This window comes from Ahaetulla prasina, chromosome 2 (genome assembly GCF_028640845.1).
Source record: "Ahaetulla prasina isolate Xishuangbanna chromosome 2, ASM2864084v1, whole genome shotgun sequence".
NCBI lineage: Eukaryota > Metazoa > Chordata > Lepidosauria > Squamata > Colubridae > Ahaetulla > Ahaetulla prasina.
This window is the reverse complement of record NC_080540.1, coordinates 129,252,934-129,268,150: the sequence shown is the minus strand read 5'-3', so window position 1 is coordinate 129,268,150 and position 15,217 is coordinate 129,252,934. Positions and strand designations below refer to the sequence as shown.

Below are 15,217 nucleotides of genomic sequence, written 5' to 3'. Positions count from 1 at the left end.
TTTGACAGCCCTATTCTAAAGTCTTCCAAGTTTCCATGCTCTTCTATATAATAAACCTGAGATTAATTAGTTAATGAGGATTTAAGAGTTTGTTCTACAAAACACACAGACACACACAAAACCCACCAGGAAATCTACATGGTTGGTTTTGTAACCCATTGGATAATTTTATCAGTGCATGGAAAATATAAAATGAATGACATTACTGTATTAGAGATAAATATTTTGCAGAGGGACAGGTCATTATGCTGTGATTTCACACCATACTGTATCCTTTTTAGAGAACTTCACAGCTCCTTTCCCTTCTGTTCTTGAGAAGTACCACCACCGAAGTGACATTAGCAAGAATTAAAAACCACAGTGAGATACATATTAGCAAAGCAGAATGGCAAATGGAACAATTTCTATCACCCATTATAAAATGTTTCATACCTCACCCAAATCCCAGTCACAAATGGCATCTATTATAATTGGTTGGGAACACTGGATTCTTCGCAGTTTCAAAGGACTAATTTCTTTACTCCTTCGTTTTAGTTCTGCAATGGTCTTTTCAGCTTGTTTCATAGTCTTCTCATCATTCTAAAAAAGAAATAAGAGTGGAGAATTAGAGCTGGTATGTATCTGAGAAAAATTACACAGCCAGAGTTATTTTTCTCCAGTAATGGGAAAATATTTTACTTTTTTTTAAAAAAATCAAAAGATGGCTGCCACCATGAAAAATCCCTGCTATGAGGATTAGCCATGAAATATAATTCAACAGCCATAGTATATACAGAAAAAAAAACACTTTTATAGAGCATGCCATTTATTCTGCAAGCTTTGAACAGGAGGTTAGACTAGAAGACCTCTGAGATCCCTTCAGCACTTTCAGTTTATGTTTTATGAAGGGCTGACTTACTGGCCAGTGAATATGAGTTTGGTTTGGTGAAACACTAGTTATATGATATATGTTGAAGCAATAAAAGGACCAATCCTTATGTTGAGAATATTTATGGGTTGACTTCCGGTTTGGCCCCACCTTTCTCACTGGCACTCCACACTGGATATCGTAAAAGCCAGTGAAAACAGCGAAAAACAGCTGTTCCCGGCTTCGATTTCTCTCTCTGGTTGAAAGAGAGAGGATAGAGCTGCAGGGGGAGTGGTAGATTCCCCTAGGGGCTTTGTTTTTCTTATGCAAAGTCCCGAAGGGTTTGAATCCCATTGAAATCCTGCTATCTCCGGTCTTCAGTGCGCGCCTGCAAAAGCAGGAAAAAAGGAAGGTGTCAACCTCTGCTCAAATGATTTCTTTTTGTGGATTTCTATATGCAGACGGAAGAAGCACGAGTGAACAATTATTGGTTTGCAAGTATTTTTGATTTCCTGACTTCCACCTTTTAAAAAGAGAAACTTTTTTCCCCCTTGCTTTAACTGATTGTTTAAAATGGCGTTTGAGGAAGTGAAAGTAAAGAGCAAGCTGCATAATTAAGAAGCTGGGAAACACTATTTGTGGATTGTAACAAATTGAGCTCTCCTATACTTAAAGGAAAAAAGGCGTTTATTTGCTGAGAATGTGAAAGTGAATGGAGATTTTATCTTATTGTGTTGGACTGTGGATTATATTAGTTTGTTTAAGTATTTCATAAGGGGATTTTCCGTAAGAACTTTGCCATGAAGGTTCTTTCAGAAGAATGGATTCGTGACTTTATACAGGATTATACAGAAAGAATGTATTTAATTATTCAAAAATACGAACTGATACAAAATGGGGATGTTTTTGATGAGAGCTTGGAGGAAATTAACTAGTGTAATCAGTACTTGGATGGAATGGAGGTACAAACAAAAATGGATAAAAATGAAGATATGATTGTGAATAAACAAGATGATCTAAGTTTAGATGAAATGCCTGAATCTGTGTTACAAGAGGCTGTCTCCCGAATTGGAAAAATTCACAGGGTTAATGCTTTCCCAGAGTTTTCTTTCAGGACTGATGGAATATATGGCAGTAACTTGTGGATTGTTGGACATAAGGAACTATCAGGAAATATTGTGATTGACTTTTTAAAAGAAGTAATGAAGGAAAGACAGAGACTAATGCATCAAATAAAATGGCAAGAGATAAAAGTATTATCCTTGAAAGAATCTTTTTTTGAAATATTAACAGATAAAAACATTAGCGTCCCTGAAAGACTTTATGTGAGAAAGATCTGGAAGAAATGGGTTGATTACATGTTTCACATCTATCATAAAAGACTAAATATTTGGATTTATATTGGATTTTGAATATAAAGTTGAGATACTGTAATTTTTTGTATTCAAATTATATAATGTGTTCTACTGAATTGCAAATAGAATATTCTTGAAAGATCTTATGTAAGAAAGATTTGGGGGGGAAATTATATGTTTATAGAAGCTATAAGGGAGATATTCTCTGAATTGGATTGGACTTTTACGCATTAGCTGGCTTTAAATACTTTAGGATTAATTTGTTCTACTGATTTATATATTTTATTATTGTTAATTGTTAAAAAAAAATTATTTATTTTTTTTTGGAGGATTTTGGTTTTGTAAGGAGGAAGTCAGAGTTAGAGAGGGAAAATTGGTATAATAGTTTTGGGAATTTTTTTAGCATATGTTTTGTTTTATTTTTAACTATACCTTGTGTTTCTTCCGGGAAGTCAGGGGGGAGGGGGGAGGGGGGTTTGTGAAGGGAGGAGAGATGGGGGTTGGGGGAAAGGGGGGAAAAATTTTTGTAAAACTTTTTGAATAAAAAAAAAGAAAAGAGAATATTTATGGGTTAATAACTTAAAGCACATTCCCATATGCAAAAAAATGCATGGGAGATACATATTATTCCTATTTCTATCTTATACGTGGCTGTGAAGATTTGAAGGGCCTATCGCAATTAATATATAATTCTGCATCATAGTAGAATAGTTAGGACTGGGCAAACCAGTTCAAGTGAAAGTGCTCTTCCATTCCATTCCATAAGAGACTGGACAGTCACTTATCTGAAACGGTATAGGTTCTCCTACTTGAGCAGGGGGCTGGACTAGAAGACCTCCAAGGTCCCTTCAAGTTCTATTCTGTTCTGTTCTGTGCTGTGCTGTGCTGTGCTGTGCTGTGCTGTGCTGTGCTGTGCTGTGCTGTGCTGTTCTGTTCTGTTCTGTTCTATTCTATTCTATTCTATTCTATTGCCTTTTCAACAGCAATAGCACATTGCTGGCTCATATTTAACTTATTATTTTGGGTTGCAAATCCAGCTGCAACAACTGAACAGGGTACAGTTTTTCTTGATGCCACCTTTTCCTTTCTTTGGCTCTGTTTTGTTAATAATTCCTGGTCCTGCAGAGCTACACTGAACAGAACTTAGATGAAGCCATAAATAATGAACAAGTTTGGTTGCCATAGTAGTTTAGCAAAATCATTATTTATTCTAGGTTATTAAGACGAGAGCTTGATATCTTTCAGTTCTCCCTTGGGTTCTCACCTCCAGATGGCACATTAAGTCAGACACTATTCCCGGACTGTCTTTATTGAACTTGCTGTATTTGTTATCAAGATCATTCTTCAGCTTGTTTAAAAAGCGGCTCATATCATCAACATCATCATAGAACTAAAGAGAGAAGAAACAAAAAAAATACAGAAAAACAGACTGATCAAAAAGTACTTCTTTAGTCATGAAGACTGGTACATTTTGCAAGGACAGAGACATCTTGTCTCATTATAGCAAACCAATCATCTCCAGCAGACCAGATCGCTGCTGGAATTATCTAATTTTACTTGCATTGCATAACTAGATGTCTGATATCTGTACCATTAAATCAATCCTAGGAATTTCAAGAATCTCGTTTGTTATTTTGCATATATGTTCATTTTGGTTTTAAATGAACTCAACTCAATCGGAGTTTAGAATTTAAACTGAATTTAAACTTCTGGGATGAATTGAGAAAGAAAAATGGGGAGAGTGAAACATTTTGATTTTTTATCGGGACATCTCAGTACCATTCTTTGGCATGCTCTTCTGGAGAGGTTATCTGGGGTTGATTAGTTTTGATGACCATGGGAATATGATGGAAAGTATACTGTGACTTCTTTAGCAAACCCTTTACAAAGTCTCCAGTGAGATTGGATGCAAAAGCTTGCCATCATACAAAAAGTGGCTTGAAACTGTAGTATCCACTGAGCAAACTCAGCGACTCTCCTAAGTAGCACATTGCAGAATTCTGTTCTAGGCCTGTGCTTTTCAGTATATTTACAAATGACAGAAATAAGGGGTCAGAAAATTTGCAGGTGACACAAAGAGGAAATAGCAAATATATTATAGGAAAGTATTAATATTTATGAGGATCTTGACAAGCTAGAACAGTAAGTAGAAAACAAAAAAGGGTAAATTTCAACACCCTTATATATGCAAGGACCTCATTTTGGGTGGAAACAATAGCACTATATGATGAAGGATACCATATTGGGCAGTAATTCATACAAAATAATCTGGGTATTTGGGTGAATGACAACCTGAACATAAATCAGCAGTGGGATTCCGCTGTAAAAAAGGAAATTCAAAAAAAGAAACACATCAAGCTCAAGAAAGGTTATAATGCTCCTCTCTACTGTATTAGTCAGACCATATCTAGAATATTGTGTCCATTTATGGACACTGGATTCTAGGAAAGATATTGACAAATCGAAAAATAAGCTGCATTTGCTTTTCTTCTTTTGCATCGTTCGTTTACCTTTCTGTAACTCTCTATGCTCTTCAGATGGTGCTCCTGACAAATACACAAGTTGAGAAAATTTTGCCATTCGTTCTTCAGGGCTTCCTGATGGGCCTGCAGTAATAAATGATAAATAGATGAATGAATGAATGAATGAATGAATGATAGATAGATAGATAGATAGATAGATAGATAGATAGATAGATAGATAGACAAATAAATAAGTATAATTCTTACATCTGTTACTTTTAATTTAATTACTTTTCCAAAGACTAATAAATTAGTCTATCAAATTTCATCTCAAATTTGACTATATTCAAGGCCATATTCAAAATATCTATCTTGGAGCACACTTCATTTTGTTGTCTGCACAGAATTGACCCTCAGGTATCTATATAAACATTTTCTTCTGGATGGACAGTGACATGCCTAGAGAATCAGCAAAGCTTTGTTTGGTTTTACAGCCATTTCTTGGGCCATAAACTGTGCGTTGGTCTAAAGTATGATATTTTCCAAGAGACTGTTTACAATATACTTTCAAAAAATCTTATGAGATTTTCTGTTTTACTGGGATAGTTAAAATTGCTGTGAAATCTTATTTTCTTAAGCATAGTTTGCCCGTTGAAACACAGATTGCTTATTTGGAACAATATTCAGTCTAGTGGTTAAGGTGCCAGGCTAGAAACAGGAGACTGTGAATTCCAGTCCCGCTTTAGCCATGAAAGCCAACTGGGTGGCCTTAGGTCAATAACTCTCAGGCCAACTTACAGGGTTGTTAATGGGGAAGGAAGGTGTGTTGGATAGGTTTGTTGCCTTGAGTTATTTGTAAAAATTATAAAGGCGGGTCACAAATAAATGAATAAAAATAAAAGTAAGGAGAGCTCATCGCAACAAATCTCAATGCTCACTTGGAATTAAAGTGATAAGACTTGGTCTTTTTTTTTGTGATTATGCTCTTCAAATTATGGTAAGTTTTGAATAGTTTAATGTCATTACTGCACCTATTATAGCTTAGTTTTTCACTAACAGGAACTATTATACTAATCTCTAATCTGAATTTGCATTAATTTGTATACTTGGAACTATGCATACTGTAAAGACAATAATTTTAAAATTATTATTCCTGACTTGTTCAACAGTGTAGTGCATCATTAATAAAGTGTGCCTTTAACCTTATTTCTACATCAGATAGTATGTACTTTCATTTTCATCAGTAGTAGCTATATTAATTGAAAAGCAGGCCTACAGTCCACAGATATTCAGGGAAAAATATGTTATATCACATTATCTGATATATAGTATATCCTGATGGCTGCTACAATAAATATACATGAATGTGTACGAATGTAGATTTGAGGCAAATTCATTCATTTATTATCTAATCAATTTAAAATATTGTTATTTGGTCATCTCGCCTTTCTAGTTTTCTGGAAGCAAATCTTCTAGAAAAGGATGAGGTTTCAATCTAGACATTTATTGAGACATTCAATTTCTAAAGTGACATCTATGGTTAAGCATTTCTTAAATTTCTTAATTTAGTTCTAGAGAGTGTTTTTATGTTTGCTAAACCCTTTTTTGTATGAACATTTAAGGCAGGGGTGTCAAGCTCATGGCCCGTGGGCTGGATGCGTCATGGACTGGCCATGCCCACCTGCATTTCTGCAAAGGGGAAAAAAGTTGTTATATGTCACAAGACGACGTGTCTTTGCGAGTTTGACATCCCTGATTTAAGGCATAGCTAAGTCCTCTCCAATATGCCAAAATGCCTCTCTTTAACAGGTGTTTCTGGAAGCTCTATAGTTATTTGTGCATTCATTCATATTTCAGCATGAGAGACAATTGCAGATAACATTTAGACACTCCTGGTCAAATTGTAGGTTTCAGTTCCTAAATGAACAGAAGCCAAAGCCACTCCTGTATGGAACTAAATTAATGTTTTGTATCATGACAAGTGTTAGAAACACTTCCTGCCAGCTCTCCTGGTTTCTTCTCTGTATTTCCTTGTAGACCTATCTTTTCTAGCTCAGAAATATTTTTAGTTCTTCTTGCATGTAGTATATATTTGATATCTCCCCATAGATTTTCAATGACATTCAAATCTGGAGTTAGAAAAGGCCACTCCAAAATCCTTTATCTTCCTTTCTGCAAATTGTTTGATTTGGAAGATTGTTTCAGATCATTGTCTTGCTCAAATATCTAAGATCTTTTCAAGCTTCAGTTTCTATACCAATTGTACAGAGGCAATGGGGGAACATTCTGTCTTCCAGAAAAATGGATTCTCGACTATTATTAAAAAAAAATGTTATTCAGTTACTCCATTTTTTCCTACTTGACAAAATTTGTCTGAAAAGAATAAGGCTGGAACTACTAAATGAAAAAGCCAAGTGGTTTACAAAAAGGATGAAAAATTTATTTGGATGTCTCATAAAGAGTGAAATCCCCTAATTATACGCTCATTCAGAAGCATTTTTTCTCTCTGATGTCAGGCAGCACTCGTTCCCTCAGGGCAAGGTGAGAGAGAAAAGAGGAAAGTCCATATATCATTGTTGAGAGGCCAGTAATTTGTGGCTCCTCTTTACCTTTGATCTTTTCCTAAACCAGTTGCTCCTTAGAAGATGTTTGTAATTAAGAACAGGTGGCAACATTTCTTTTCCTTTTTGCTATTAAGTTTTGGTCCCAATCTAATTTTGTTAGTCTGAAGACAGGAATTTACCTTTGTTCTTGTTTTTCTTTTTTAAAAAAAACTTTGTTCGCTCCTGAGAAGAATAGAGCAAATATTCTTCAGATAATCAAACTAATGAAAAGAGTCTGGTCCTTTAGATTACAGAATTTTTGTATTTACCTGGATTGGGGTCACCGCTGGATGTTTCAGTTCAATCATCCGTTCTCCATCATCCTGAAGCATATTCACATACTCTTCCTGGTTAAGAAGCTCATTGTTTCTGAACTCCTGAAGAGGAGGAAGAAAGAATTAATACAGTAGAAGTGGCCACAATGAATGAGCTGAATGATGTAAAGGATACACATGCCACAAATGGACTAGAGGGAAAAGGCAATTTACTTCTTTAGAAGCCACCACAGCCCTGCCAGAACACTAGTAAGTTATTTACAAAATTCAAATATAGGGGGTCTTCATGAAGGTAATTGGGATAGGAATTTCAATCACTAAGCAACACGGTTATAAAACATGATGTCACAGGATGACATTGCCCAGTGATGACAGTTCTGGCCGTTCCTGGTTACCACTGTTAAGTGAATCATCACAGGTTGTTAAACAAGGACTTCACATAACCATGACTTCCAACTTCCTGCCAGATTCTCCATTGGTTTTTGTTGCAGGAAACTGGCACAGAACACTGCAAATCACAAACACGTGACTGATGATGTTGCAACGGTCAGAAATCTGGGCCAGTTGCTGACCATCTGGATTGCAATCATGTGAGTATGGGGGCATTGCAACAGCTGGAGCTGTAAGTATCACTCATTCAGCACCATCACAAGTTTGACTGGTCCCTGAAAGAATGGACATTAACCTCTACATTTAACAATGAATACGTTTTGTTGAAATCAGTATGGCTGGAGGAAATTTTTGCCTGGGTTTTCCTGCAAAACTTTATGTAGTATATGGGCAGGGATGTGCCATTGGGGACATCTGAAACTGATGCTGCAGGAGTAGCATGTTCCTTAACAGAGTTCATGAACCAAGACTTCCCACATTTACAGATACAGCTGGACATCCAACTTTTCATTTACCTCATACTCACGCCGGACTGACTGGGGATCAATCATTTGATCACTCCAGTCCTGCTTCAAGATCTTCTGCTGCTGCTCTGAGAGATACGCCAACTCTTTCATGCAGCCTTGGAGGTGGGTATAAAGGCTGTTCAAGCTCTGGCCTCGCCAGATAGAGGCTTTCTGTCAGATTGAGGGGAAAAATATTATTGTCATTTCATTTCATTGTTGCTGTCCAGTTGTCAGATATTGCAATGACAAGTCCTAGCATTCTCAAGCATTATAGCCCTTGATGTTATGGTCTGAGGATTCCAGGAATGGTAGTCCAATAAGATTGGAGAACGCCATTTTGGGAAAGGGTGCTGAAGGTTTTTATAATTCCCATCTAATTTAGTGTCAGAATATCCTTATTGGGAATGCTAAAACAGCTGCCATTGAATTTTTAATATTTAATAAGATTTCTATCCTGATTTTCATGCAGAAGCTAAAGATGGCAAACATAATATTTCTTCCTCCTATTTTCCCCACAACCACCTGCTTCTATAGGTGAGAGTGGACTAGAACTTGAGTCTTCCTACTCCTTGTCCAACATTTTATTTATTTATTTATTTGTCAATCATATATAAGATAACAGGTAAAAGTATAAACATAATTTGAATACATGAAGAGTATGAGTAAAAAGGAATATTAGGACAGGGATGGTAGGCACCCTGGTACACTTACGCACGCCCCTTACAAACCTCTTAGGAATGGGGTGAGGTCAACAATAGACAGTTTAAGCTTAAAGTTTTGAGGGTTTGGGGAAGAAACTACAGAGTCAGGTAGTGCATTCCGGGCATTGACCACTCTGTTACTGAAGTCATATTTTCTGCAATCAAGTTTGGAACGGTTTACCTTGAGTTTGTATCTATTATTTGCTCGTCTATTGTTGTGGTTGAAGCTGAAGTAATCATTGACAGGTAGGACATTGTGGTAAATAATTTTATGTATTATGTTTAGGTCAGATTGAAGTCTGCGTAGTTCTAAATTGTCTAAACCCAAAATTTGGAGTCTGGTGGCATAAGATATTTTATTACGAGCAGAGGAGTGGAGGACTCTTTTTGTGAAATATCTCTGGACTCTCGATTGTATTTAGGTCCAATATGCAGTGTGGGTTCCAGACAGATGAGCTGTATTCAAGGACTGGTCTAGCAAATGTTTTGTATGCTCTAGTTAGTAGTACAATATTACCAGAGATGAAGCTACGCAAGATTAGGTTAACAATCTTAGTGCCTTTTTGGCAATGTTGTTACAGTGGGCTCTGGCACTTAGATCTTTAGAAATGAGTACTCCAAGGTCCTTAACAGAGTGAGGGTCATCTATAAGGTCATGTCCATCTAATTTGTATTTTATGTTTTGATTTTTTTTGCCAATGTGCAAGACAGAGCATTTATTGATTGAGATTTGAAGTTGCCACTTGTTAGACCAATCTGATACATAGTCAAGATCTTTTTGAAGGGTAGTTGCATTGTCTGTAGTGTTGAATAATTTAACATTGTCAATGACGAGAACACAGTTGTTTTTAATATGATCGCAAACGTCATTTATGTAAAGTATGAAGAGTGTTGGACCTAAAACACTGCCTTGGGGAACAGCACTGTTAACGGGTACAGGATTTGATAGAGTGCTTCCTATTTTGACCACTTGTTGCCTGTTTGACAGGAAGGCAACTATCCATTTATATATCCATTTATATCCATTGTGCCCACAATGCACCATGAATCTTAGAATTCTCTCTCAGGATTAGTGGTGGGTTGCCTCCGGTTCGCTCCGGTTCTGTAGAGCCGGTAGTAAAACTCTGCTGGCGTTTGGAGAACCGGTGGTAATGGCTGGCTGGCCACGCCCCCAAACTGGTTCTCCGATCATCAGAGGGTTGTTTTTTTTTTTACTTTTAAAAGCCTCTTTTCTTCAGCCAAAAAGGGGCTTTTAAAAGAAAAAAAAAACACTCTGATGATCGTGTGGCTGAGCAGGGATCCTCAGAGGAGCATTTTAAAAACTTCTTTTCTCTGGCCCACCCAATTCCCCCCTCCTCACTTACTTAATTAAGCAAGCTCCTTTCGGGCTCGCTTTCCTTCGGCGTCTCCAATCAGTTACATTGTCTGGAAGGCAGAATCAGTTGCAGCTAATGTAATTGATTGGCGTTCCCCAGGAACTCTGGGAGTTGAAGTCCATAAATCTGCCTGGAATCCATTGCTCAGCCAAATGCTTTGCTGGCTGAGGAACTCTGGGAATTGAAGTCCACAAACTTTAAAGTTATAAGGTTGGAGACCCCGATCTAAAATATTTAAATAAAATAACAAAATATTTGTGCAGCTTTCTGAGATTTGGTGTGTTTCTGTAGTGTTGCACTCTAACTACACAAACACACAGAATCTCACAAAGCTGTATGTGGCATTCTGTTTGTGTGAGTCTGTTGTGTTGTGTTATGTATGAGTGTAAAGTGTGAAACTTGGTTTTTGAGCTTTTTGTGGCTTTGTGAGGTTCCTGTTTGTTGTAGGGGCCCGTTTGCGTGAAGTGAAGCTGCTTTTACATTGTGCGTGAGTCAGTTGTGTTGTGTTGTGTTGTGTGTGTGTAAAGTGTGAAACTTGGTTTTTGGTACCTCTTATTGTTTTGTATACTTTGTTTATTATTTTTATTATTTATTGTTATTGGCCACGCCCACCCAGTCACATGATGGCCAAGCTACTCTCACCCAGTCACATGACCACCAAACCACGCCCAGTGTCACATGACCGCCAAGCCACGCCACAAAATAAGCCACGCCTACAGAACCGGTAGTAAAAAAAATTAGAACCCGCCCCTGCTCAGGATTTCTTATGCTTCCAGTCCAATAACTCTCTCCAGCATCATGCTTGAGCTACCTCATGATCCTCTGCAAAAGCTGGCTGCTTGGTGGGGGCAGGAGAGTATGGCTGGCCTGTTCTCAGTAAGTCATGTCTCTGGTTTGAATGGATGAAACTCCAAAACATTGTGTCATGTGTAGGGCAGGAAATGTTGATGCTCTTATTTATTTTTTGTTCTTGTAAAGAGTCCTCAAATCAGAAGTGGGCAACATTGTATAACGTAACACCAATATGCTTCTAGGTACTTCTCTTAACATCCACCAGATCTTCTCTCCTATCCCAATTTTACAAAATTAAAGAAAAAGCTGGAAACAGCAAAGCAAAATTCCAACCTCTAATATCATATTTGTTTGCAGGAAATTCTTTGGATTAAGGTCCCAATGAAATCAAAGAGGGCACCTATGAGTTTAGTTCATATTCCATTAAATGGGGGTATTGTAAAGGGTCATAACTACTACGGCAGCCATTTTGTATATAGGTATGGCTATCATGGCACTCAGTTTGGGAAGACTTCGTCACATTCTCTCAAAACCAAATGACTCCTATCTTTAACAGCCAGATTTTCCGATGGCAGTTTACATGAATCTGATATAGCAGTTTAATAATACTTTCTTTTTAAAAAGCTATAGTCTACAATAGTTAATATAATTCTTACCAGCAAGTCCTTGTATTGAATCTTTAAATCTCCAGCTTCCTGTTTGGAGAGAGTGAGAACAATTTTATTCTTAAAAGGGACAATAATAATGGTTTAAATAATGTGCTAAAAAGATATACCATCTTGCTTTATCTTACTGTGAAGTTACAATTTTATACTATAATATTTGGATTTAATATGGCCTTTTGCTTTAAAAAAACAATTTCCATGAACAAACTGAGCCCTTCATAATGTAGTCAATATTTTAGTCAATATTTACCATTTAAATATTGAAGGAATTGAACTGTTAACTAAAAAAAAAATCAGATTTGCATTTGATTGTCAGTACTGTGAACAGATATTTCATTTTTTAAAGCTAATTATAACTCAGTCTGTAAACTGTTATTGTCTGATAACTCACTGGCAGTAGAAGTGCAAGTATTATTAAAGGGCCTCTAATTACAATAAGATTACAGAGATCTTTTTATGAAAACATTCATTACAGTAATGGAACATTTTAGTACTGGACTTCCAGTATGCTGACATTTAACAAACCTTTTCAACTACATTCTGCAAAATTTATTTATTTATTTTGTTAAACAAATTTATATGGTTATCCAGCTTGCACACAAGTGACTCCCAGCAACTTTTACAACATTAAAACATTAAACATTTGAAATTTCCCCATTTTTCTTATCTTGCAACTTCAGAATGAATTGCTGGATAAGAAAAAAAAAGTAGCCATTCCCATTCAAACACTGATGGTTTGAGTTTGAATTTAGTTTCAAAGAGCATGGCCAAAGTTGAAGACTTTTAAAGCTGTAGACTACAACATCTGAAGGGCATCAGATTGTTTGCCCCTTTTGTCTTCACAAATTCAGTGCTCTCATATGAGTTGGATTACAGATCAAAATGTCCCTACTGAGCTTTGGACAATTACTGGGTTAGCTAGTGGTGATGGGACTTGTGGTCCATTATGGCTTTGTTTTGTGTTTTTTTTTCTTTTTCACCATCATTTTTAATACACCCACAATTATGCAACACAAAAATGCTCACATTTTTGACAAATACTGTCTGTTCTCCCATCTTATTACTGGGATACAATAATCATATCTCTACATGTAGAATCAAGTCTATTGTCTTAAACTTCTGATATTTTCATATATATTTCTTCTCAAGTGTAGTTCTGCCTCCTAGAGTACAATAATATAAAATTATAATATTCATTGTCTGAAGTTTACTGTTCAAGAGAAATACTGTACCTGTACCTACCCTAAAATGATAGCAAATTAAGACTTGTGAATTTCATAAAAATAGGAACTTCATACAAACTATCGATTCTAGAAGCTCCCACTAGAATACTAAAATTCACTGAGAATTTGGTTTGTTTAAACAGGTTTTGTGAATGTGTAATGGTTCATTTTTCAAGGTATGTGATTTCCAAATTGGATATAACTTAAAATGATCAGATTAATCTCTCCAGCCACATATCATTGGGAAGATGTGAGTCCTTCGGGAGAAGGGCGGTATAGAAATTTAATTATAAATAAAATAAATAAATAAAATGTGTACGCGTATTCATCTCTACAGTGAAAAGACTGACCATATGCCATCTTACCATACTGTGAAGATTTTTGATCTGCAGGCCATATGCTTCTATCTCCTTCTGAAGAATGTTGTGTTCTGCAATTTGTTTTTCCAGCTCAGGCATCGTAGGCCCATATTGCCCTCCACTGATTTGTTTCTGCAACAAACCCAGCAGTAAGTCACCACACTGTATATATTTAGAGTTATTCAACTGCAAGAAAAATCTGTTCCATTTCTTTGATCTCTTGTCCAAATGATTGCCATGTTGTTCCTAATACTTGTGATCGCTGCTAGCACTCAAGCCAAATGATCCTGAAATGTTAGCGAGTGGAACTCAAAACCAGGAAAAGGTACAGGAAAAGCGGTTATGGGGAGAAGTGAGACAGGCAAAGACTGATGGGATCATTTTGAAATGCTTTGTAGTTATCTCACCAAAAAACTCCTCTTAGTGATAAACCTGTACCTTGCAGAAGTGACCCATTTGATACAAAGAGTAAATTATGATATTCTATTTCTAGGAAAACAGAAAACAGGCAGAACGACATGACTAATGAAGAAAACCTGGTATCTTGAAAGCTTACACAAATAAAGCTGTTGAGTATGTTGATACCCAAGGCAACAGCAACATGCAGATTCTCCCGCCCTTAATCTAGGTGTGTTGATAATCTACTAACAGCAATACAAATGGGAGATGATGTTATAGGGAGCTCTGTAAAACAAGGATATTCTTACTGCACTTTAAAAAAAACTTTGTTTGCTGAGAAATTGCATTTGACAACACTACACAGCCCTATTTCTATAATTAATTCCGCAATGGTGAGACAAGTGGGCTGAAATATAGTTGCTAGGTTGCATTACCAGTCTAGCTGCCTGTTCTTGATAATATTTCTTGACTACCTAGTCTGGCATGAATGATTAAACCAGGGTTATTTTTATTTTGCTTAATAGTAGTTTTTCAGTATATGAGAACAACTTGTTTTACCCATTGAGCTAAACTATAGCTTGCATAACTGTGGTTCATTCATAAGCTACAGTTGGTTATATTTATATAACATAGTAAGTTAAGATCAAACAAACCACCATAATGTGTAAACATGGCCAATATGACTTGGTCCCCTTAAAGATTTGTCTGTGACAAAGCAAACTTCCTGGTTTCATTATGAATTTGGATAAAACGTTATTGAAAAAATTATTGTATTTCTAGGTCAGATCAGTTCATTATCAAAGCCATGTATATCCTGATAAGCATCCATTGAGGTAATTTTCTATTATGCCGGTATCATCATTGCCTTGCAAGGATAAAAAAAACATTTGTTCTTCTGCTGTGATCTCCAAGTAAAGCTGAAATTCATGTTCAACCTTATTAATTTTGTTGATCAAGAAATGCACTTGATCAAATGAAATGCCACATGCCCAAGCAGCAACTCTTACCTGTTTTTGTTCTAGAATTTTTGCCCAGTCCACTTTGGAACCAACTTCAGAAAGTGTAAATTTTTCATAGAGCTCTCGATATTCTGCACACTGATGTGTCATTCGGACATGGAGTTGCTTGATACTTTTGGAGGGGAGAAGAAAGGGAATTTCTTCGTTAAAAAATGGGTTTCTTCAAGGAAGAATTGCCCAAACCTGATGTAGTTTGCATTTACTATTTACTATTTCTCAAGAGAGCTGCATGGAATATAAATAAT

At 36.4% G+C, this 15,217-nt stretch overlaps 2 protein-coding genes across 4 annotated transcripts in view; one reads left to right on the top strand and one right to left on the bottom strand.

Annotated features, from left to right (window-relative positions):
- The window catches only part of CDK3 (cyclin dependent kinase 3), a 42,470-nt gene extending 34,040 nt beyond the window's left edge, over positions 1-8,430 (top strand). Inside the window, exon 6 of the mRNA XM_058165951.1 lies at positions 8,034-8,430. Coding sequence (XP_058021934.1) covers positions 8,034-8,075 — 42 coding nt within the window. The 3' untranslated portion in view covers positions 8,076-8,430. The remainder of the gene's footprint in view (positions 1-8,033) is intronic.
- The window catches only part of EVPL (envoplakin), a 54,176-nt gene that overhangs the window by 17,784 nt on the left and 21,175 nt on the right, over positions 1-15,217 (bottom strand). For 2 of the 3 annotated variants that reach the window (XM_058165938.1, XM_058165939.1), the window contains exons 4-11: positions 14,961-15,084; positions 13,561-13,686; positions 11,964-12,002; positions 8,448-8,609; positions 7,537-7,644; positions 4,713-4,808; positions 3,467-3,592; positions 433-579 (exon numbers count right to left, since the gene is read on the bottom strand). In XM_058165938.1, coding sequence (XP_058021921.1) covers positions 433-579; positions 3,467-3,592; positions 4,713-4,808; positions 7,537-7,644; positions 8,448-8,609; positions 11,964-12,002; positions 13,561-13,686; positions 14,961-15,084 — 928 coding nt within the window. Of the gene's footprint in view, positions 1-432; positions 580-3,466; positions 3,593-4,712; positions 4,809-7,536; positions 7,645-8,447; positions 8,610-11,963; positions 12,003-12,998; positions 13,380-13,560; positions 13,687-14,960; positions 15,085-15,217 lie in introns of those variants that run through there. The other variant, XM_058165940.1, reaches the window with a different exon arrangement.